We start from the raw sequence: 25,250 nt of genomic DNA on the forward strand, positions 1-25,250 counted from the left end.
TCTTTCTTCAGGAATAAAGGGATGGTTGAAAGAGTGCAGCACTTGGAGCATACCTCATCTGCTTTTGTTAAGATCTGCTGCACTGACGAGTCCTTCCCAGAGAACACTCCCCCCGATCATTAATCATCTGTCCATTCTGGCCCTGTCAGAGCCTCTCTTCCAAGCCTAAACACACAACTACACCCACCACCACCCATGTGCACACAAACTCACCCACACACAAGACTTACAAATTTTGCTCTTCACCAAACACTGCTCATCTTGACATACTTGCTCTCTCACAAGTAGCTAATACAGCAATGTCTGACACTGCAGAAATCCCGGTGAACAATACTTAAAACCCCTGGGAGAAAGCTGAGATATTCTCCAATTAGGCTGGCTTTGAAACTCCACGCAGTTTTATTGCTGTGCAGTGGTGTATCAGAAGAGAGATGAAACATCCACAAAGATCACATTGGGAGAAGGAAACGAGAAAACAGCCAAGTCATTATTGAAGTATTCATTTTTGACACCTAATGATGTCCAACTATTGAGTAACTAATAGCAGTTTTACCCCCTGTATGCATGTAAAGATGTTATTGTATCTGAATGGATTCAATAGAGGGCAGTGTAGCCATAAAACAACTACAAGATGAGACAGTGTCCAGTTAAAGAAAACAAACAAGCCTGTGTGTGTTTCTTTACAACAGGCTGTTTGCTTAACATACAGATGTGAATCTAACAGTCTGTTAATGCTAATGAACATAGCAGGTGTCTGCTAGACAATAAATACAGGAAGACACATTCTTTAAAATCTATCTAATCGGTGTGTGCACGTGTGTATGTGTGTGTGTGTGTCTGTGTGTGTGTGTGTGTGTGTGTGTGTGTGTGTGTGTGTGTGTTAACAAACCAGCAAACAATTTAGCAGACAGCCCACGCCCTTGGGCAGGCTGTTACCATGGTAACCTCACAGCCAGTATTTTTTTGGCCTGCACTTTCCCTTTGAACAGCCGGCCAATGACAGACCAGCCGACTGGGAAATCTGGCTTAGTGAAAGTGCATGCATGAGTTGTGTATGTGCATGTGCATATATATGTGTGTGTGTGTGTGTGTCTGTGTCTGTGTACCTGTATGCTATATAGCTGTGGAACTGGGTGCTGCATTGGCAGTTGGCTGTTCTCTACCGTGCCTGGCACATTTGCCCAGGTCAATTTTATTTCCAGGAAGATGACGCTATGTGCCAAGGCAGTGAACATATCCTTCAGATAGAGGAGGAGTCAGAGAGGAGTAGGGGAACGAGATACAGACGACAAGGAGGCAAACTCCAGCGTGCCAATCCATCTCTGGCTGGCAAGGTAGTAGAGAAAACCTTCGTCTGAAACATATCGCTGCTCAGCAGGCTGTAATATGCTTGCACTATAATCTACACTGTAACCAGAACCTAACAGTGTACTGGACAGGGTCAAATCCCACTGCCAACTAACAGAGAAAAAACTAGGAGGTGCAAAAATAACTTTAGGAGGGTTGAAACAAGCATAATCTTACTGTCAGGGCTTGATTACAATATTATTATTGATATTAATTTGAGTAAAGCATTACACAGCTAACAAACTGGCGTCGCAAAAGTCACCTTTATTATCAATTTAGATACATTAATGTGATGGATGTTCACCAACTTTACTGGCATATCAAATCCTGTTTGCAAATGCTCTCACAGAAAATGTCTATTCAGCTATCTAGGTTTTATAACCAGAAATCAGTCGTCGTGTATTGGGCTGTCTGTGGCTCATGACGTGCAAAGAAAGATGATGAGAATAAGACAATAAAATCAGCAGTTATAGGCCCTGTCAATTACCTTGCGATTCTGTCAGATGGTGAATAAAGTATATGTTCCAAGATAAATAGGGTTCTCTTCCTTACCACTCCAAGTTGTAAGAGACCATTAGCTTCCTCTGTCTCAGCACTTGTCTCTTTTAAAAGGGATCTAGCTCATTAACTTCATGGTTAGATCAATTAATCTATAGCAGTTAGCTAAAGATGCCCACTCTTGCTCTTTTTACTCATTGGCTGTTGCTCTGATCAACAATATCTATAACATTTATTACCTTCCAACGTTTTTTTTTTTACCCATGCACATGGCTCAGACATGAGGAGAGCTTAACCTGATTAGAAACTGTGGAATACCAATATTCAAGGAAGGAATTATGAAGAGAAAAGCTTGCTCATCCAATATACACCTTTTGCTGTTTATATTAGACAGCAATTAGACAGTGACTAAAAACACAAAGAAATTATTGAATGAAATTTAACAAGAGTTGGGTTTTTAATCAGTCAGTCTAGTCATCTATTGACACAGGGATCCTATATCTGTATGTGTAACTGAAAATTAAAGTGGATGCGAACAAAGATTTTTTAAATGATTTTTTAAATTATGGATGTACCTTTTACTCATGCAGTGTTGTTATAGCATATACTTTAGATGGCATATACTTTGTCATTACAACAAAAGAAAATGATAAAGTGTGTAGGTAAGTGGTTTGAGAAGAAAAACATGTTTTGCCATTTATGATCAAAGCGAATCTTCATCTAGCTGATATGCTTTGTTGTTCTGATTCGATCAAAACAATTGTGCTTCAATTATTACAAAAAGACAGCTGGTGAATAATATAATTAAGTTACGTAAGTGCTATGAGTAGCAGCTTCAAAACAAATTATAGGTCTGGTTCATAAGTGAGAGAATATTTTACATCTCAATGTATAACTCTATGGAGGTTCAGGAGTTTCTGCTAAATTGCTAAATTGCTTAACATTAAAGCAAAACACAAATATAAAATAGAAACCACTCTCAGGTTTTATTTTGGACTGAAAAGGATCTTGACAGTTGTCCTGTTTTGCAATCCAAAAGTAAACTCTAAATAACAAAGAGATTGCTGCGCAGCAAGTAAACAACCTACCTGCTGGTGCCTACAAATCTGACTCCAAAATATCAGCCAAACAGATACAGTGAGTCAACAGAGCTGGTATGAAACCTGTGTGCTTATGTTGCAGAGATACTGTTTCTGTGCTAGAAGATAAGACACTCAGGAGGACCCAGCCTCAGGAGGGCTCTATTTTCTTGGATACACATATCTTTTCATACCATTTCACAATTAAAGCTCATGTATGTTATAAAAACACAGCGGTTTTTGGTATTTATTCATGACAACATTTATAAAAGGAAATGCACTAAATCATTTGTGATGTTAGAGAGGATCTGTGATATGTTCCTCTATTTAGATTTGATCCAATATTATTCAACACATTTATCTGTTAAAGTTGCTTTATACTTTATGCTTTATATAATGTTTTTTAATAGACAAGGTGTCAAAAGCAACTCATTTGGGAAATAGTTTAAAGAACTAGACATACATTACTGTAAGAGGAATTTAAACCATATTTTTAATTTATATGTGCCGATGGATGCACAGTCAAAAAGAGAGTCTGATGCTAATACAATGATAATTATGTTGCCTTCATCCCAATCTAATTGAAAAGCCCTATTCACAGAAATGTATATTAATTCCTCACCAGTCAATTTAATGCTGTAATGTTTTGAGAATTGTTCTAGCAAGGCTTAACAATAGCTTAAAAATACTCATGTATCCTAAAATACCAAGCCCCCTGGTTCAGGGTTGAGGCCCCACTAATGAGTGTAGAGGCCTGTGAAGCGGGATGAGTAATTATGCACATCTCAACGTAGCAGAGGAGAATGATAAAACAACTGGAAAACAAAGGTCCCTTCACTGTTTACCATTTCCTAATTTGATTCCTAATTGAGCGTACATAACACAATGTTTACACCAAAATATTCTGGCAAAGACAAGCATTCATGACAGAACTGCACAGCTGAACACAGCTACTCTTCTCTTCACAATCTGAGAAACCATGGGAGACTCTTCCATCCCTTTGGAAAACACCATTACCACATAGACGTGGGCATGAGCAAGTGTCTGCACTCTGTCATGTTAATACAGACATTTTCACCCTTGGTAAAGAGGCAGGCACAGTAGGTGGACAGTGGTTAGTGGCAGGGTGGATTTAGAGACAGCTGGCAAGAATAGAAAGGTGAGGCAAAACTTTGGTGCCTTTTCGAAGTCCAATAGTGAGCATTAAGCCTACCCTCAGGCTGTAGGCTGCGTCACTGATGACAGACATAGGTGGATGGGTTGGGTTGAAGATCGAAGAGGAGAGAGGTGGTGTGAGCAACACAGTGAAGGTGAGGTCACCAGGACTGTACCCTGAGACTATGATGATATCAGCTACCACAAAAACAGCTACATCAATGCAATTATGCATTCACCAACGAGATAGTTTCTCTACCTCTACTAGCATATCTGCTGTTCATCACCTCTGCTGCTATTATGCCTAATGGGAAGTAATGGTAAAATGCTCTGCATCAAAAGAGAAAGCACAAATTATGTGAGAAGCGTGGGAGAGGAAAAGTGACCAGAGCAAGGAAACAGAGCGAGAAAGGGAGAGACAGAGAAGTGGGCAAGTGAAAGCAAAACAAAGTGAGAAAGCACTCAGGAGTGCATCTTGTCACTCAAATTGTCGGTGGCAGAGTCCCACAATATGTGTGTTGTGCAAAGCAGCCATTTCTCATTGCATACTAAGTGACGGCCAAGCTATTATTTCTAAGGCTGACAATAGGCAAAAGGGAATTACAAAGGATGGATAATAAATGCTGTTTAGCCCAACTATGAATCTGTCCTGCCCAGCGGAGACAGCTCCATTCACGGCTCAGGATGGGTGTGCTTTTATACATACAAAAACAACGATTCTGTTGACATCAGGCTGAGGCATGACCAGAAAACCTCAATGGATGAATGATGTGCATGGAAATATATTTTGCTATTGTACAAACATAAACAGATGTGTTCATCAAGTGTCCTATTGCATAGCATAAATGAGGTTTACCCCATTCCTTGGTATGCAATACACCTTCAGTCTTAAAACCCTCTAAAAGTAACCAGGCCCACAGCACATCTATATTCATGTCATATTTGCATCCACATGACCGCTATACAACCTTATCAGTAAGCTGTATCCCCTTCCAACCAGACATGCACTAAACGACAGAAAATGTGTGTGTGTGTGTGTGTGTGTGTATGTGACAGAGATGGTGAACCACAGCCCCCACCCAACCTGTCTAAATCAGGACAGCGGTGACCTTTATCGGCCAGCCTTAGTCAATATGCCCTGAGCTATGAAACTGGCAAACGTGTTATTTATGTGTGATTGCGTATGTGTTTGTGTGTGTGGCTAAAAGGGGATGCATCCATGTGGGACATCATATGCTGCATGCACATCTTCATGCATTGTCAGATTGATGGAGGCCGGAAGTCATTCATTTGGATGAAATATGAATGATGGACAGTGTTACACTGATATTGACAGATGACTATATAGCTGGACTTTAACAAAACAGCCATCAGAGCAGCTGGAATGTGGAAGTAGAAGGTGGAGATCTCTGAGCATCAAAGGAGATTTTACAGGGAGCTGTTTTAACACTGTGTTACTCTGACTGTGTGTAATAATTACAGTCCTATAAACATATAATTTTTCATTGTTCAGGATTACCACAATTTTGACAACACATTAAATTCTGCATAAATAACTGAAATTATTGTGTGGTGTTTTTCATTTTCTATACTCAGTCTTACACTGAGTTCTTATCAAGTTTAAGGTTAGGGTAAATGGACATTTCCAAAAAGTTTGTGAAGGAGCTTTGCTGCTCTGTTCTAGGGTCATTGACAGTGTCAGTGAAAGTGCTCAGTAAACCATGTATGTGTGGCTGACCTAAGCTTGTGTGTAATACATTCTCATTAGGCCTTGTGACATTGTGGACTTTGTGAAAGACATCAACACCTTGTCCAGCAGAGAATTAGGGAGGAAACACACAAAATGACCAACTGGGAAACTGGATTAACTGTATAAATGGCAGAAAGCCATTAAAACGAGGGTAAGGTCTACCAAGATACTGGAGCACAAGTGTGCGCTTGTGTGTGTTTAAAGGAGAGATGATGTGAACCTGTACTGTATAAGGGGAGAAATGAGAGAAATGAGATTTGATTTCTGATGTACCCCATTAATCATTTAATAAATCAACATGCACTCTCTAAAATCACTTTTAAGGACCAAAGTGTGCAAATGTGGCAACTTGATTTATTCTATCTAGATGAAGTTAGATATTAAATCTTTTCAGGTTTATCACTTTACTGGTCACAGTCACATTTTCTGAGCATAGTTTCTTATATCAAAAGTTAAACTATCACAAATATACACAGAACAGCACCACATATATACGCCGTGGTACAGTTGGTGTAAAGATAGCAGCTTCAAAACAAATAGTGAATGCTTCATTTACTGATGCTGTGCTACTGAAGGTGATGACGCATGCTCATTTATAGTGTTCACATTCAGTACAACTGGAACTTACATCAAATAAAATTATACACACAGACACATAATATATGGACCACAAGCCTGTAACTGCATAGCAAGAAATTGCCCAAATGAATGCACAAAGAGTAAACGTTATATGGTCTAACACCATTTATACAACACAAATATACATGTGAAAATGACACAGAAAAATCACACATCTCTGTATGTGTTATGTATGTTCTTTGCTGGTAAACTGGCCCTTTTACAATCTGTATGGCAATACATCCAAAAATATGCACTGTATGATTTATGCATCAACACATGGGGTGTACACATGCAGTCCAAACTAGCAGATCCTAATGGTGAGTGCTGTAGGAAACCCTTAGGTGCACACAATGTATAGGCGAACTTAACACACCCAACCTTTGAAAACACACCTTCCCAGGGCAGGACATATTGGATTAGGAGTGATTTTTTTTTTCCTTGGCTCCGTCTCAGTGGTGCTAGATTAAATGCCATTCCCACTTTACTACAGATGGCTTGAAAATAAATCATACTATCCATATACACACACGAAGAAATTTGCACACATACTCACTCAAACACACATACAGTACACGAGCAAGTACGAACCCACGCACAAACAGACACACATAAATACAGAGAAATGCACACATGGGAGATATATAACATGTTGGCACACCCAATCACTAAAGCACCTGTATGGTCCAGCGCATCTGGTCTTTGTATTTCAATCACTGAATCGATGGTTCTAAATTGATTGTAGCTGAGCAGGGGCCAAAGATGTTCCCCCTGGCTTGCTGCCCTGGTCCTCTATTGATTAGATCTGAGAGAGCCAATTGCTTTCACACTGGATTAAGGTGTTCCAGGGCAGTGAGCAGGGAGAGAGAGATAGAGTCAGAGACAGAAGACAGAAAGAATAGGCTTTGCAGCTTGAGAGACGCACCAACAAAGCACTAATATCATGACAACAACACTACTAATTAGTTAACAACCCACTCCTAGCAGAGGAAGACCATGATAGCACGCACACGCACGCACACACACACACACACACACACACACAATGTAAAGACAAATCCTACAGGCTTATGGTACAGCGAATTAGACACACATGCCATAGATATGTAAGTCAATTTATATATGCAGATTCTCTAACAAAAAACTTTCTGACATTTCAGACACACAACATTCAGATCATACTATCCAACACACACATGCACACACCCCTTTACATTGAAATCCTTCAGATCAGAAGGCGCTAGCACAGATCAAGGGTGTAATCGCATTTGACCCTGGAGCTAAGTAGCCCAGGGCAACAGCATTACACTTCAAAGCTTCACTATGAGTTTGTTACACATGCCAGCTCCAAAGTCTTACGCACTGTAACCAAGAGGAATCAAACCAAACTTTACTATCAGCAGGCATCACAGGATCTGTTCTGACTGAGATCAAATAATAAATAGACTGTGAGAGGGGGATAAATGTTTTTTGTTTTTTTTTAAGCAATATTGGTCTTCTACTCCTCTCCTGTACTGTATATATCTGTCATGTCTGAATTTCACAATCAGTCAGCTTTGTAACATTTGTATTCCACTGGGGGCAGTGTTAAGCAGGACATCCTCTCAACACCCCATCACTCTTCCTCTCCATACAACAATTAGTCTCTCCTGCTAGGGGTCTGTTATAGAAGAATGGGAAGGGAGGAATAGGGCAAAGGAGGCTCTAGCTGCAGCCAAAAATGAACCCTTTTGTCAGGCTGAGGCCCCGCTCTCAAATCATTTCTACAATGGAGAGACTTCCAATCCAGATTAAGCGCTTGTGAAAATGAAAAACTGTGTGCGCTGAGATGGGCCTGGCACAGACAATGTGGACTAGGGTCACGAAAGCCAGTAAAAGGGCCCATCACTCTAAGAGCTCACAGAGGCATTTCTCAGGGAGCAGTAGCCCTATTCATGGCGCATTAAGGGTGTAAAAGCATAACATTGACTGCATGAGTCAGGCAAGCTCAATATACATTTGCTTAATACCTCTATTGTCGTACTGCCTCTGTAGCTGCTCTCCTAGCAGAACACGAGAGAAAGAGGACAGTGGTAGAGAGGGAATTAAAGAGGCAGAAAAGATGAGATAGAGAGGGGAAACAAGAGAGGGAGGGAATGGGATTTGCTGGCCCATTCATGCCATGATGGCCCTGAAGCACACACAGATTTGCATGTATGGGTATGCATTTACACACACACACACACACACACACGCACGCACATGCAATAATAACCTTATAACTGCTGGGGGTTCTGTTTATGGTAGTCTGACATGACACTGGGCTGACAGAATAAGCTTGGCTAGAGTGAAGAAACTCAATAGCCTGGCAACACCAAAAACACATAATGATAGGCCAATCACAGTGGCTAGCAATATAAAGGTCAGTTTATAAAGGAGTAAGAGATAAAGATAGGTACAGTGAAAAAGAGAGTCGCAGAGATCGTGAAATTGACTGAGTGCATGAGCATGTGTGCTTTTGTGTTCCTATCACTCTGTGTTTGGTTCATTCCCCAAAGGGTCTTATTATGCTTCGCGCTGGCTCCGACACAAAGGCAGCATCTCCGTATCTCAGCTTATCCAGCTCCCCCAGAGAACATTCTAGACACAGCAAATCCATTTGTTTGTCAGCTTCTGCCTCTATTCGAACTTGGACTAATCAGATATCATTCTATTTGAGAAGCATACCACTGTGTAGTCTGGTCTAGCACTACAGTAACTATGGCCTAGCACTTAGATAACATCTCTGCTCTTTTAGAGAAGACTTTCTGGATTCGGAAGCACTAGCCACAGACATAATAAAACAGTGTTAGAGGGCAAGTTATGATAAAGATATTACTAAGCATCAAGTTTTCAGGACAAAGCATGCCTATCCATCAAAGCCCCTGAGTTTATTTGCATTAGAGGTATGCTAAGATTATTTGGCTTAGTTGCTATATAATTCCTGTGCTTTGGTGGGATACAACCACAAAATTCAATATAAAGTCTAAATGGAACTACGTGGATTAAATAATCTTATTATAGTAACTTTAATCATAAAAAAATGTAGTTTTATTCCAAAAGGGAACATTTTAATAAGAAAAACACAGATCATCCCGGTTTTATTTTATATATTTTGAAAATATAGCCTTTTTAATATTCTGAAATATTAAATAGGATAACCTGGTCACTTGAGTTACATGTTAAAAAAAGAAATGTAAATCAATGAACTGTGTCAAAATCACAAAGCGTGTTATATTTCTGTAATTATAGCACCTCATTTAGATCACAGTGCTTTCAAATAGTCAACTGACTTTTCACTTTGACACTTTGTATTAGACACAGCTTGTTTTAAATATTACTCAAGTAATTTACTTTGACAACTTAGAATAAAGATTAAAAGCAGGCAAACATCTGATGCTAATGGTTGGACATCTGAACATTATTAGCTTCCACATAATGCACCGAAATCTTTTTCCATGTTTATGTTTTAGATAAGGAAAGAAAAAAAAAGCTTTCAAGTAATGAGCCAGCTAATGTCAACTGACTCTTTGCTCTGTCATTTTCATTTGAAAGTCATTCCACCCCAAGGACTGTGTGTGTGAGTGTGTGTTTGGGTGTGTATGGAACTGTGTAGGTTGGTTTTGCATAGGACACAGAGTAATGTAAGAAGGATCCAGTAGACACCGTCACACACAGTGTGCTTTGTAGATATGTGGCACTGTCATATCTGTTTATTGATCAGAGGAGATGTGCGTCAATCAATCTTATCTAGGTGCTGCACACTTTCCAGCTAACCACCAGAGGCAGGCCAACCAATACTGCACCACACTGGGAGCCCCAAGCCACTTATATTATCATCAGACACCTTGAGCAAATTTCCTTTTTTGTGTGTGTATGTGTGTGTTTGAGTCTGAGTGTGAATACCCGGCTGCAGAGCATAAAGGTGCATTAGAGGACAGACAGAAAGAGAGAGAAAGTGACACCATGAACTAAAAACCCAGATTAACCTCGTCTTTAGGTTCTCGTTATTATTTGTTCTTTAGAACTTAGTCTTTCACACATCATACTGAGGCAGAATCAAACCTCTCGCCATCTGTAAAGTAGGCTGCACAGAAGGCTGGCATTCGCTACAGATTAAGAATCAATGCTTATGTGCCTTTCTAGTATGCTTGAGGTGATGTGTTAAAAAAATAAGCATGGTACATCATGCTCAGCAAAACACATAACACACAATCAATTCATCTCTTCTACTGATGCAGAAAATCTGTGATCCATTGTACACTCACGCCTTATATGCATGTCTAAAATAGAACAAACTTATGTCGCCTGTCTGTGATGAAGTGATTTATTTTAAGTAGTTGATTATTTGTATAAGAGAGTGATTATGATAATAATCATAATGAAAAGCTAAGAACTCATTCAAGTAGGTTTATTGCAAATAACACACCCAAACAGCAACTGTAGAATGAATATATTCTTACTTACCTCGACATACGTTGCCATTGTCAGGTTCAAACCCAGCCTTGCACGTGCAGCTGCCGATAGGAACCATCCACTCTCCATCTCCATTGCAGTAAAGCTTTATAGGGACATCTACTTCCTCCGAGTTTGGGATGCAGATCCCTCTGGCAATGACCAGGGAGGTGCTTTCAGCTCCTGTCATAGTCTCTGGAAAGATTGCAAAGTTCTGGACTACACTGGGGCACTTCTTATAAAACACCCTGACTGACAGCAGAGACATACAGGCACCATAGTCCTGAAAGGCCAGGTAGAAGCCATTTTTAGACAGCGGGCCAAAGCTCCGCACCTCTGTGTTAACCTTCATCAGGCGCCCACCAAAGTCCACCTGTGAGAAGCTTTCATCTGCAGCAATTGTGTCCACCTTGAGGTAAGGAGCCTCCATCCAGAACGCTGTGCCTTTGGTGGCAATGACAGCATCAGTTTCATAGTAGTAGAGATTAAAGGTCTCCTTGCAGGAACCAGGGACATTTGGGATAGAGCTGCAATCGCGCACTGTGAATCGAATCTCCACATAGATGCGCTGTGCTCCACGCCGATCAATGAAAGTGGTGAGGAGCCAGTTGTTTTGACTGGGCTCAAAAACATTACACACCTGGTAGGTCCGGATGGTGTTGAGGTTTTCATCATAGCCGCTCACCTCCTCCCACTACAAAAAGAAAAAGAGAGAAAAGATTGCACACGGTTGATTAGTAATCATCTGTGATAAGGCTGTGGTGCTTTCTCGCTTTTTTGAAAGAGAATATGAAGACTGCTTGAGCTGCAGAGAATTTGTACACATTTCAGTAATCTCCCCATGGTACAAAATTTGAGTCTTCTTCCTGGATTAACAGGAAAGAATCAGACTGTTGAGCTGTGGGGCTTATTCATCCATTGAGAATACCCAAATATTTTTCTTTGTCTGAATCATAAACAATTTCTTGAGTGCAGCAACAGCAAAAACACCACTTTGTTGCCTTATCCCCTGAATACGCTCAACAGCTGTAGTATGTGTAGCGCCACTGTAAAAGCACAAACCCAGTAATTACTTTGGATGTGCCACTATTTGCCACCTATGCTGAGCGCGGCTGGGCACTGAGTTGACGCATTATAAAATATGGTGTGTAACAAATTCAAAATTATGCACTACAGACAGACGGGGACCACTACATGGCAGCCAAAATCTAGTTTGTTAGAAAGGCATGCAGACTGCATTGAAATACACTACAGTCCATTTCTTGCAGGTGTGACCCACAAAGTATGTTGGATGAGCTTCAGAAGCCTCTTGTGGTATTAACTCTGTGTGCTAAATCATGATGAAAGCATGCCATTAACATTTGGCTTGAATCGCTGAGAAGAGGGAAGACAAATCACTGAAATAAGAAGCTTGCCTAGAAGCTTGCTGTCAGATGACGGTTTTTAAATAACTGATCAAAAGCTGGCCAAGCTCAAATTGTTAAGAGACAGACTGTCTACTGATATTTTAAATAAACAATTTCAATTTGTAATCCTGTTTTTAGTGAACCTGTGTCATACTTTGGCATACAGCAGCAAAGCAGAGAGAGAGAGAGAGAGAGAGAGAGAGAGAGAGAGAGAGAGAGAGAGAGAGAGAAAACATAAAGGCCCTACACATTATGATAGTCACATAAAAACCCTACTGACTGGAAATGAATACTTTGTAGATTGGAGAGTGTGTGACTCTTAGATCACTTTGACTGTCTAACACTATTCTTTATATTCCTATTTGAAGCAACAGCCTGGTTCACAGATTTATTTCTCCAACTGCCCCCCCCCCCCCCCCAACCACCACCACCACCACCACCACCACCAATGGTCCAAACAGCTGTAGGCGAAAGGAATTTAATGAGGTCTAGAGTGGAATGAGGGTCTCGAGTCAGTTTATGTTTTTTGTGGGTAAATATCTCTTGATGCTTCTTCTTTCTTTTGACCTTTAACGCCTCACATGCTCAATCAAGGCTAATGCAGAATAGAAAACATCACCTCCCCACGCACAGACCCAACAATGGATGGAAAAGATTGAGATATATGGGACACACTGTCATCAAATATGGGGTTCAAATATGAACATAGTGTGGATGATTAAATTACTTGGCTATAAAGGGTATGTGGAACAATCTGGAGAAAAACAAGTTCTGAGTCAGGTGGGGTCAAAACAAAAAAGGTCTGGGTCAGGTAGGGGCAAGGAGCAGCTGGAAGGAGGAGACCTGTGGTATGATAAACAGGTTTACAGAAATCTGAGGTGCAAATTAAAGTCTTTTTTCACCACTGCTCCCTCGGTGCCCACTCCACACTGCTCTTCACCCCCTCTCCTTTCTTCCCCTTCTGCTCTCTTCTCTCATCTCTGGCTCGTAATGACCATTCATCAGCATTACCGGAACCTGTCCCTTTCAGCACTGCCTATTCATTAATACAGCCAGCCCTAGGCTCCTCTGCAATCGTCTGCTCCTGCCTAGAAGGGGGTCCTCACTGCCCCTCATCTAGCCAAATGACCACCATCTTTCATGACAGAGAGGCGCCTGAGGCATCTCAGATAACGTCCATCTGAAATCTGTCCAGAAATTCATTGGTTCATGTAATAATGAACTACAATTTTTAAATTTCCTCCTCAGTAGATATTCAGTCACCACTATGCTCAAGACAAAACTACTGCTGGTGCAACAAGCAATTCACAGAAATCAAACTTTGCAAAACAATCTCTCATTTTAGTTCAATTCATTTGCTGTTTGTGTCTGTGTGTGTGTGTGTGTGTGTGTGTGTGTCTGTCTGTGTGTGTGTACTCTGAGAACACGCTGTTTATAATTTGATGGTTCACCAACCACATATTGATTTACTGACTGTTTTGCTCCTGAGGAGTTTGAGGCTGTATGCCACACTCCTGTAGGCTCAAAACATTTGATTACACTTTCATTTACTTTTTATTAACATTAACATCCATTCTTAAGCAGCTTTTTAAAAATTTTTTTTATTTGCCCTGTTCTGACAACAAAATGCATGTGACACACACTGCACAAACAGAGTCTGAGTAAGCAGCACATGCTCTAAAGTCACATCAAGAATCTTCTTAGGTTTCCCATTTTTATTTCTTTGCTCTTCCACAGAACTTTTACATCATTTAAATCAGATCTATCTCCTGCACTACTCCGTGACATCCCTCTGACCTTGCCAGAGTAGTAAGAAAAGAGAAGGCATCATCACCACCCGCCTTACTGATAATGGAATTCCCTGGTTTTTTGCATCCATTTCCTCCTGATGGATTTGTTTATAAAATAAATGTGAACACTGAACACTGTTCCGTGTTGTGTATATTTAGCCCGTGCATTGCGGTCTTAAGCGCATATGTATGTTGTTGGCATGTATCATTCATATTGGCTCAAGGTGAACAAGATAGCAGGGAGAGACAGAATGTGATTATCTTTACATTTCCAAGTGTATTTCCTCCTTTATGCTACACCACCCCATGTTTTCCTGCTGTAGACCTCTGTAATCTGTCTGAGCTGCAGTTCAGGTGATAAGGGATAATACTCTCTTTATGGCAGTCACGTAAGAAACCACAGAGCAATAAAGGATGTGGATTACATCTTGATGAAATGAAGTTATGGTAAAAACAAAAAGAATGCGGCGCTTTAGCATTTAGTATATATACGACTGACAAGGCTGATCACTTAGGAGAGTCTTTTATGTGTCTCTATAAAGTCAGCTCTCTCTCAATTAGTTTTACTGTACACATTTCTGCATCGCCATATATATATATATATATATATATATATTATCATTATCAGTGTCACTGAGCATAAACTTTCTTGCTGATGAAGCACCAGACAAATATTACGAGCCTCTTCACACAACACTCACTTTAACACCAACCATATGTACACGCTGGCTCCACTCTAATAGCTTTGCTTCCGCAACTAATAGAGGAGACACTCTTCCTTTGCCCCCAAATGTCAGGTGTGGCCATTGTCTGTGTCATTATGACTGCTCTGTTTTATGGCCAGAAGCAAAGAGATGGAGGAGCTATGGATTTACAGAGCTCTTAATGTGTGTGTTAACGACCAGTCACAGTTAGCTGAGCTGGAGAAAAGAGGGCAGAGCAAATAACGAGACGGATAAAAAAAAAAAAAAGAAAAAAGAAAAAAAAATACAGGAATCAAGGAGGAGATACAGTAATATATTTAAGCTTATGCTCCCCTTCTGACAGCCCCAGTTCACTGCCATAATACCATCAATACTTTGCCCTCATAATGGCCATTCATCATATAGATCTCTTGCCATTACCTTCAAAGCTAAAATAACAGCGAGTAGCTTGCACATCCACATTCTTACTCTTGAGGGATACAGCATCCGACACTGAGCTGGGGACAGGCAGAGTGTCAGCGACCAAGCCAAGAGGAGCAACCTTTGAAAATGCAGCTGTAAGACCTGTGGATAATGACAGCAGAAACGGGGCTGACTAATCAGTGATTTGGAGCAGACATGGTGGGAACAGGATAGGAGCCTTAGTATGTATACTGCAAGATTCCAGTCAGGCCTAATACTGATATAACAAACCCTCCTGAGAATAGGTCTGGTCTGAAAGTAGTATTAAATGTCAGAAAAGGCTGCCTCATATCTGGAGGTTTTTCCAAAAGTACACTTGCTTTTCAACAAAAAAAAAAAAAAAAAAAAAAAAATCTCGATCTTAAAGTAGTTCCTAAGGTGTACTTCCTGTGGCCTAAAGCCCAGCCTGCAGGTTGTACTTTACAATCAGGGCACATTTTGAGTTGGTCATTGCTAATTGGTCAAATAAAGCCGTACAGCTGCTTGTTTACAGCCGTCATTCACACAGTAATTAGACATGTTTATTTAGTTTCCAACAACGCTAAATAGTAGATTTTTCAACTGGTATAATACTGAGTAATATAAAGAAGTGACTGAGCGAGCCACTGAACAAACTTCAGGTTTGTTTTCTAATTGCTTCAGTCCTGTTGTATACCACTGTAAAAGAATAACCAGAAAAAACTCTGCCGATCACTATTTGAGAAACAATTATTTTTGGCAATCTAACTCCACAGGTCTCCAATTACTTTATGCCGTGGAAACCAAACAAGAGTGCACATAAAGGACCTCTGTTTACTGCTTTAGCTCCTGAGGATGGTTCCTGGGCTCATTTTTTTCTGAGACTATTCAGTAGAAGAAGGGCAGTGTTCACTGCAAAATGAAAATCAAGAATAAAGTGTGACTAATATGACTTCGGTCCTGATGTACGGTAACTCTACCCTCAATCGCACATATAAGCCAAGACACTTCACAGCAGTAAGTTTGGTTGTGGGCTGGGGCTTAAATACACACACAGGTCTTGACTATTTTTAGCTAATCGGTCAACTGAAGTCAACTCATACTAAAGGATGACATGAATAGAGAAGCATCTTCTGGGCTGATCTTTAACCTCCAGTCTGGTGTCTGATCCTCTGTGGAGTCACACTCACAAACTGCTTTTCAAATCCATCAGCACCAGGTCATACAGCTACATGTTCAGAAATCCTGATAACAGATGATGAGCAGCTCAGCTCATTTCCACATTTAAAGCTCCAAGGCATAGAAAGGCCTACAAAATACCATTGCAAATAGATGAACGCCTGGCAACTGTTTCTAGAATTCTCGTCTAAAGTCTCATTACTCTAATCTGACAATGGGTTATAACACCATGAAATGTATTAAATATTATAGGCGGCAATGGCCAAATGACACATTTTGTGTGCCCTTTTAATCTTAAACATGCAATCTGAGTGTATCCTTCAAAAGAATAAACTGAGTAGAAAAGGCTGCCTCATTTCCTGGACAACTGCCTCAAATCTGTGACTAGTTTGTGTTTATATAGTGTTTCATCCATCTGTATGGCTGGGGTGTTGTGTTTACATCTGTAAGCCCAAGAGGAATGGTTGGCACATTTGTGAGCACTTTCTACCTAGAAATTGTCTGTTCATCTATCACTGCAGGACTCAAACACGTGGGTGTAGGGAAGCAGAAGATTGCTTTTCATACTACGGGCTTGGGATGGACATTTCAATAATGAGCCTATTTGTTATTCATGACAACACAACATTTCACTGGGGCTGGGAAAGTATACCTTCATAATAGTATACTTTCATAGAATTTTTTTAATAATTAGTGACATGAAAAAAAAATAGGCAGATAAAAGGCTGCCTTCTTATAAAAAAGAGAAGAAAAGAAAAAAGGAATGGCACACATGCAGGTGAAATTCATATTGACAGATTTGTAAAGGCCAAGGGCTCAGAAGGACAGTGGATTATAGCTGGGCATGAAAAGCTGAGATACGGATTGAACTCTTGATGCACCTGCTCAAAGATGCTTTTCTCATTCTGCAAAGCTCACTGCTGACGATAATCACAATCCAGATAGCATTTTCTTTCCAAAGTCAGTTTCGAATCCCTCTGACTTAATGAGGATATTTGCATTTCGACCTTTGGGTCTGTTTGTCGAAGTCGATTCAATGGTCATATGAAGCAACAGCTGGTTTACTTTGCTAACAAAAACTGCAGCTACATTCCCCTTACAAACTTCGAGACACATGCACACATTTTCTTGTAAATTCACATATACTGAAAGCTACGCCTCATCTCACACATCACACACACAGACACACACAGACTGCAACCTCTAAAATATGCAGTGGCATGATTGCCATTATCATTTCTGATCAGCCGTGTTACTGAATGAGGGCTGGTGTCAGGCCAGTTGCATGGGAATGATTATTTTGCGGGGCATCGGAGGGCTAGTTCCGCCTGGCTGAATGTGATGGATGGAGAGGAAATGGTGTTGCCTGAAACACTCCCATTCTTGCCAGATCGCAGCCACTCTGCAATTACAGTCACAGAGTTAGAGCCCAAATGCAACTCTCTCAAAAAGCATCAGAATGAGACACTCAATATCTGTTCCCTGACACACCCATTCCCAATCAATACATCTATTGAACTGAGATGTAAACCATTTGAGTTCATGCTGATCCTAGTGAATATAAAAAATATATATAGAAATATCCAAAGATTTTTTGTTTTGTTGGTAATGGTGGCTCTTACAAAACTTCTAAATCTAAATGTGTGTTTATACTGAAAAATACACTGTGTTGACACATTATTTGCAATTTGGTCTCATTACATGGTCGAAATGTCTTTGAAATACCTTTTTTCTTAGATCCTGAAAGCGAAGCAGGTAATGTGGCATCATGCTGCACCACTGAAGAGAATAATCCACCTTACTCTCCCACTCCTCCATCCAACTTTTGTTATATCATTATTAGCAGTCGCATTTTCAATTATGCATCATTTGCTTTGAAGTAGCAGACAGAATGCTAGGCTGAAGATGTTTTTTATATTGAGCTACTAGTAAACACAACACTCTTTTGTTGGTATTACTAAATTCAGTTTCTACCATTTACAGTGAAAACAGCAGGCTCCAATGAAAATCAGTGTACTTTATTTCAACCATGAAGAAAAACATGCATTAAGTGTCTCACCATTCTGACAGAAGATCAACAAAATTATTACACCTAATTCACCAAGATTGGTATAGGGTGGAGCTATCACAAGTGTGCCATACAGTAGTTGTTGAAGTTTAAAATACAAAAAAAAAGTGTAATGGATGACTAATAACACTTGTATTACATTTATCATTAAAGTACAATATTTTGCTTAAAAACATTTTTTGTTTATTATAACTGCAGTGGAAAATGCCAATTGTGTTGAATAGTAGAATAGGAGAAAATAGTCATTTGTGCAGGTATAAAAGTGAATGAAAAATTTAAAAAAAAATGTACATAGTTTTTAGCAATGAATGAAAGGACCTAAAAATATAGAAATAAAAGGTTTTGAAGACTTAATTAGGTCTGGCTATTTAAGGGACAGAAATAATCAGATTGAAACTGTTTTCTGAAGACTTTTATCTCACCTGGTAACACCCACTCAGGTACTGTTAGAGAAATGCTGACACAGTCTCAGCAGGGCTTTCAGTTACCAGTAGCAACATTACCTTGAGTCACACTGTGAAAAAGCCCCGAGCTATGCATTTAATTAAAATCTGACAGCCTCTGGCACCTTATGGATTTATTGTGGAGCATGATGGGAAGGAAGACGAAATGATTCACCATCACTGTGTAAGCATAATCATGGAGACCAACAGGTGTGTATAGAGAAGAAAAAGTCTAAAAGTGAAAGAAGAAGGGCAAATGGAGAGAAATCTACAGAGGGAGCAGATGGGATGTAAAGAGGAAGAGCTTAAATAATTTAGAGCCCATGAGAGGTACAAAATGAAGTGCAAAAATGGAATGTGATAACAAGGGATAAAGGAGTGAGAAGGGGAGTGAAAGATTGAAAACCATCACCCTGCAGTCTGTGTAACCCAAGGTGAGGCCATTCTGGGACAAACTGCAAAGAGTGTCAGCAGGGCACAGGAGAATGGCAAGGTATCAAGGATTTTGGGTGCAAAAGGGCCCCTGCCTGCATGTGAATATGTGTGTGTGTGTGTGTGTGTGTAAAAAAATAATCCTGCAAAGCATTGCCAGCAGACAACCCAATCCTCCAGAAAAAGACACAGAGATGGAGCGAAGGGGTATGTGCGGGGGTTCAGCTAAGCTAGACCAAGGAAAAAACAGCTGAAAAAGGACACATATGAGTAAAAAGGAAACAGTTTGAGTAAAGAGATGGAAGGGGAAAATGGAAGGATTTACTGCTATTTTTTTTCCTTCTAGCTCTTTAGGACATTTGAAATAGCAGGTAGTGCAGGTACTGGGGTAACATACAGTAACTCCCACACACAAACAGACTCAGCCTACAGCCACTCCTTCTCATTCCTTCCAACTCATACCAAATTAAAGATCGACTTGTTTCTCCTTTCTTTTTTGTCCTAGTTGGATTTACTTTGCTGGTTTTGTTATTTCTGACAAAAAATTGTCCTTGGTTCCTGGTAAATCCAAGAGCAATCTCAGATGTGAAACATGGAAGGGAAAAAAACACAGGAAAGAAATCAATAATCGATGTGGCCACAGCTTATTTAATTTCAGAAAGAGAAATAGAAAATAGAGTAAGGCTAAAAAAAAAAAAAAAAACCTAATAATTGTAAGTATATGTACTATACTGTTATTCTCTGATATCTCTTCACTACATGCAGATGCTGCTGTATTGGCCATGTCTACTTCAAATACATTTTGAAATGTAAATGAAATCCTGCCTAACGTTTACAGCTAAAATATAACTTTGGGGTGGCTCTAGAGAAAAACAGCCTAACAAAATAGCGTACATATTCAAACAGAGACACAAAGCCACGAACGCGTAGTGAACTAAGTGATTCGATGTCTTACCATTTTAGTCGCCATGCTGAGCAGAGATGTCTGTGTCTGAGCTGAGAACAAATTCAGCTGTCTGGCTACAGACCTAGATCACACTCAGTAACTGTGGAGGTAAAATGAAACAAGTCTCCTACTGGTATGACAATGTCTATTATGCGTTTGTGTGCGTGTGTGTGCGTGTGTGTGTGTGTGCGCGTGTGTGTGTGTATGTGTACAAATGTGCACACACAGTCAATTTGTTTTGAACCTGCCGAATATATAAAGAGTTATATGTGCGAATGTGTGAACATGTGCATGTGCTCACGTCTGGATAAATTCATATAAATGTGTGCAGTTTCCATTACTTTGTGTATATGTGTGTGTGTGTGTGTGTAATGGAGGCACTCTCCTCACCAGGCCGCTGAAACACAGCCAGTATGACTCACTGTTGTTTCTCCTCTGATTCCATTTCAGCTCGGACTCCGCAGGTTCAGAGTTCACCTCCACTCCACTGCTCTCTCTCTCTCATTTTTCACACTCATCCTCTGTCTCTTTTCCTTTCCATCTCACACTGATTCTTATTATCTACATTCAATCAACCTCTTTGTCCTTCTGCAGTACTTTTTGCTCTTTTTCACTTTCCTCCTGTGCTTCCTTTCAGCTGTGGAGCCACTGCCTGTCTGTCTGTCATGGTATGAATAATTGAGATGTATTGAGTCTGATCAGCAGATGGTGAGATGGCCTTTAAGGATCTATCTATGTGCTTTAGGAATCACTGAGTGTATGCAGACACCTGTCCCGTTAAGACCCACTGGAGCTTTGCAGAAGCACAGGATACAGAAGGGAGCAATGCAGGACACGCCCAAAAATCTAACCTGTCTATCAGGCAGAAGCACACACAAGCCCGCATTTGGGAATATAAAAGCAACTGTACTGTAAATTAAAATAATGTCAGCATGTACAGAGGAATTTCTATAAAATCTCACTTATCGTTCTGCTTCCTTCTCACTTCCCATGACTTTTCCTGCCCCATATGTCTCCAGGCATTTATCCTCCACACTCCTCCTTCTGCTCACTTGGCCACCTCTTTATCACCCTCCTCCCCAAGCCCCTTACGACCACACCAACGTGCCTCGTTTCTGCATGCTTGACAGCATCCAGAGCCTCTACCAGCGCAGCCACCACCACCCATTTGACCCCATCACACCCCAGCAAGGTAGTCATCTCAAAGCCTGGACTGTATCTGTGACTTCCCAGAGTCACATGAGTCAGCCCAAGCTGTCTTCCACAGCACCAGCTGAATGTTTTGGGGCTACATAGCTGCTTTTTTTAGTCCCGTTCACACACAATTGATCTCTTACCCTCTCTCACTGCGCTTTCTCCTAATCCTTCACTGCCCTTCCTGCCCACCTTTGTTATCCCACAACACCTTTGGCCCCTTCACATTCACTGCCACATTTCTCTTCCCCACTCCTCTCTTCCTCAATGAGCACTTCCCTAATTGCATCTGCCCCATTCCAAGTGAAAGCAGGGGTTCCTCTTTTATCTAAATCAGTCAAGAATGATGCATACAATTTTACATACAGAAACTGGTTTCTTTTATCTAAAACTATGGAATTCCTTAATGTGTTTGCCTGTATTTAATCTTACTGTCTGTACAGTTGCCTTTGTTACCAGAAATTTTGTCTACATGGAAATTCTCTGTTCTGGCAACCTCTAAACTTTTAAGGGGGAGTTTAAATTGGCATTCCTGTTTTTAATAGAAAAGATGTATATATGATATATGAGATAAATGAGCTAAATGATGACAATTCTTGGCAGGATTCCATTTTTTGTTAATGCCACCATCATGCCATTAAAAAATGTGGACACATGACTTTATTCTTCTCCATTTCTGTCTTTTCTTTATCTCCTAAAATTCCATCCTTGGCTTGTTTGTAATACAACACCCCTGCATGTCACCTTTCTTATCATCTTCTCATCATCTTCCACAAAGTCTGTTTACATCATATACATAGGAAACCAGATTACTGAGAGAAATCAAGCAGGAAATCAGATAACACATCTGTATCCACAACAAATGAGGGACAGCCAAAACCTCAGCTTATACTGATTTGGGGAGTAATGTGAGTTCTTCCTGTCCCCAACCATGTTTCAAATCAGTTAAGGGGCTTAATATTGCATAATTTTACTTGTAGTGTGGGGAATTAGTATTTGTTCTGTTAACTGGATAGACAGGCTATTTTTTGTGTGTTTTTTTTTTTTTTTTTTAACATGCAGTTCACCTTTAAAACTAAATTACACATTGGCTGAAATATGTAAATTGGCTTTTCTGCTTTAAATTTTACTTTAAGCTCATCCATGGATTTAATCATTTTGGTTACAGGGATGAGCAACAGTACATATCCTCACTCTGACTCAGTGTTACTTTTCCTGTTTATGGGTTTTTGTCATGCATGTGAAAACCTATTAGAATCTCTGTTCAGTGTAGAAATAGCCATGAAATCATTTTTTCTCCAGCATAAATCCAGCTGTGTTAACCAATTCCCCTTTAATCAATTAACTTGATAAAAACAAAAAGGGTTTATCATTTACATGATGTTTCAGAGACCATGTTGCTTTTGACAGCTGAGAATAATCACATTATTTTTAAGTGCATATAAATGCACCAGTGTTTGTCATTGTGTTTCATTCTGCACTGTCACAATGCTGCATCACAAGGTCAGGGGACATTTGCCTTTTTGGGTCTTCATATTTTATTTATCATAGAGCAAATGTGTGCAGGGAGACAGAGTGCGAGAGAGGGAGTGAGGGTGAAATAAAGTGAGAACTGACTCATAAGGATGGAGATGTAGACAGAGGAGGAAAGAAAGGGATGGGAAAGTTAAGTCCACATAGGGGGAAAAGGAATATAACCAAACTAAAATTATCTGAGTTAAAGTTGGTGCAGGAATGCACATTATGGACAAATATTGTAATGTTGTTTGCTGAGCTCTCCTTCTCTCCAGCAGATGCTAACATACAAGTGTGCATTCACATACTGCTGCCCGATAATACAGTCACATGCCCAACCCTGATATGTCCTTGTGTTTACACAACTGGAACCAATGAAACAGCTTCTGTAATCCTTCAAAATTAACCCTTCAGGTCAGCTCAACACAACCACACTCCCAGACACACGTGAGCTTCTTATGAACTCCTGAAGGAGAAGTTACTTAAGGAAGTTAATGAGGATAGCAAAAAAAATCTACTGCATGTGCCTTTTCTTTTGTCATGTGTGTTGCAGAGGCAGTTATTAGTTTTAGAAAGAGAAGTAAAGCACTTATTCGGTGGCTATACACACAAGCCTGCACCACTAAAGTCAGACATGCACTGTACATTCTGAATCCTTACATTAACACTTTTCACAGCCCTCTTTAGGCTAATAACATAAATATAAAGTTGCCTTCCACTATCACTAGTAGCTGTGTTGCTCATTATGTGAGATATGGGACACTGAGATAGACCATGTTTTAAAGGTATGCAACAATTTACTAAATATTAGGTTTGCATATCAACTGCATGGCATACACACACCTACAGCTATCAGAGAAAAGTGGAAATTTGGAAATTCTCCAGTATTGGACAGTATTGACATAATTATATTATTCAACAGAAACACATTAAAAACGTGTCTTTAGGTTCACGTTTGAGTGTGAGAGACGGTGTAAGTGTGCATTACTACACAATCACACTTCATCTCTCAAACTCCACTAGCAAGGTCATGGCACCAGCATAGCGAGGAGAGTTCTTGCAGTGAGTGATACGAGTATATTCTCCCTACAGCAGGTCTCTCTCTGCCTGAACCTTTACAACAGGAGTAGCTTAAAAATCTATGCTCAACACAGACAAGAGGCTCTGTGTGCCTGGAGGCTTGCTGATCTGAACAGGATTCGATGGAAATAGCAGTTTAGATGTCTTTGCTCAGTAGTTCTTACTAAATATTTTCTCCTCACAGAGAGAGAGAAAAAAAAAAAAAATCTGACAATGTGAGAATGATCAAAAAAAAAACAAACATGTTTATATCTTTACAAATTATGTAACGTAAGTAAAGTTAACTAGCAGGCCACTACACAATTAATTGGCAGGAAGGAAACAAGTTTCGCACCCTCTTATTATAATGTTTGAAATAAAATTATATAAATATGCAAAATAAATATTTCTAACATAATACATTTTTGCTGTTTTGTTACCTACTGGCTGATTTGCAACATAATCATTTGCTCATTTTAAGCTGTTTGGACACATGATAGATTTTTTTTTTTTTTAATTGGACACAATTTTCTCCCATTATATTCATATATGGGGAAAACAGCTTGCTGTTGTGATATTAGATGCAAAACAGCATACCTTCAATGAAACCATTTTTAGTTCACAAGAAGCTTTGCATACCAGACATTATTTTGGCTGCATACATCTACATGTACTGCTTTACATATGATTTACGCAGCATATGAGATCCTTTCTGTTAATGTGATTGTATACAGTCAAACACACCACTTGCTGATAGATATAATGTAGACACCAGGCTTCAAGGGGAGACAGAAAAAAGTGGGTTGACACAGTCGCCAGTGTTTAAAGCACAGCCATAGCTCTGTTTGAGAGCAATAAAGACAACCTTTACATGTGTATAAAATGCCTCATAAAAACCCAAAGACCCAGAGAAATGCAGGAAACACTGTCTATCCTGGATTGCTCTTACCTGATTCATGTCATCAGTGTTGGGCTATGGAGCTTTTCATTGAATTATTAAATTACCTCAAGAAGATCTTAAAATTCTCTCTAGGACCATTAATGTAATAGGGCAATCATATTTCTGATACTGCAATTCTTTAAAAAAAAAAAAAAGAATACTGTTCCCAATCTGATTCCTTTCATGTGCATGAAACTACCTGAAAGTTGAAAATACGTCCCTTAAAATCTGACA

General features: G+C 39.9%; 1 protein-coding gene across 2 annotated transcripts in view; it reads right to left on the minus strand.

The window, feature by feature from the left end:
- The window catches only part of ephb1 (EPH receptor B1), a 139,918-nt gene that overhangs the window by 67,723 nt on the left and 46,945 nt on the right, over nt 1-25,250 (minus strand). For both annotated transcript variants that reach the window (XM_026314575.1, XM_026314574.1), the window contains exon 3: nt 10,933-11,614. In XM_026314575.1, coding sequence (XP_026170360.1) covers nt 10,933-11,614 — 682 coding nt within the window. The remainder of the gene's footprint in view (nt 1-10,932; nt 11,615-25,250) is intronic.

The sequence above is a fragment of the Mastacembelus armatus genome, chromosome 17 (genome assembly GCF_900324485.2).
Source record: "Mastacembelus armatus chromosome 17, fMasArm1.2, whole genome shotgun sequence".
In the NCBI taxonomy this organism is placed as follows: Eukaryota; Metazoa; Chordata; class Actinopteri; order Synbranchiformes; family Mastacembelidae; genus Mastacembelus; species Mastacembelus armatus.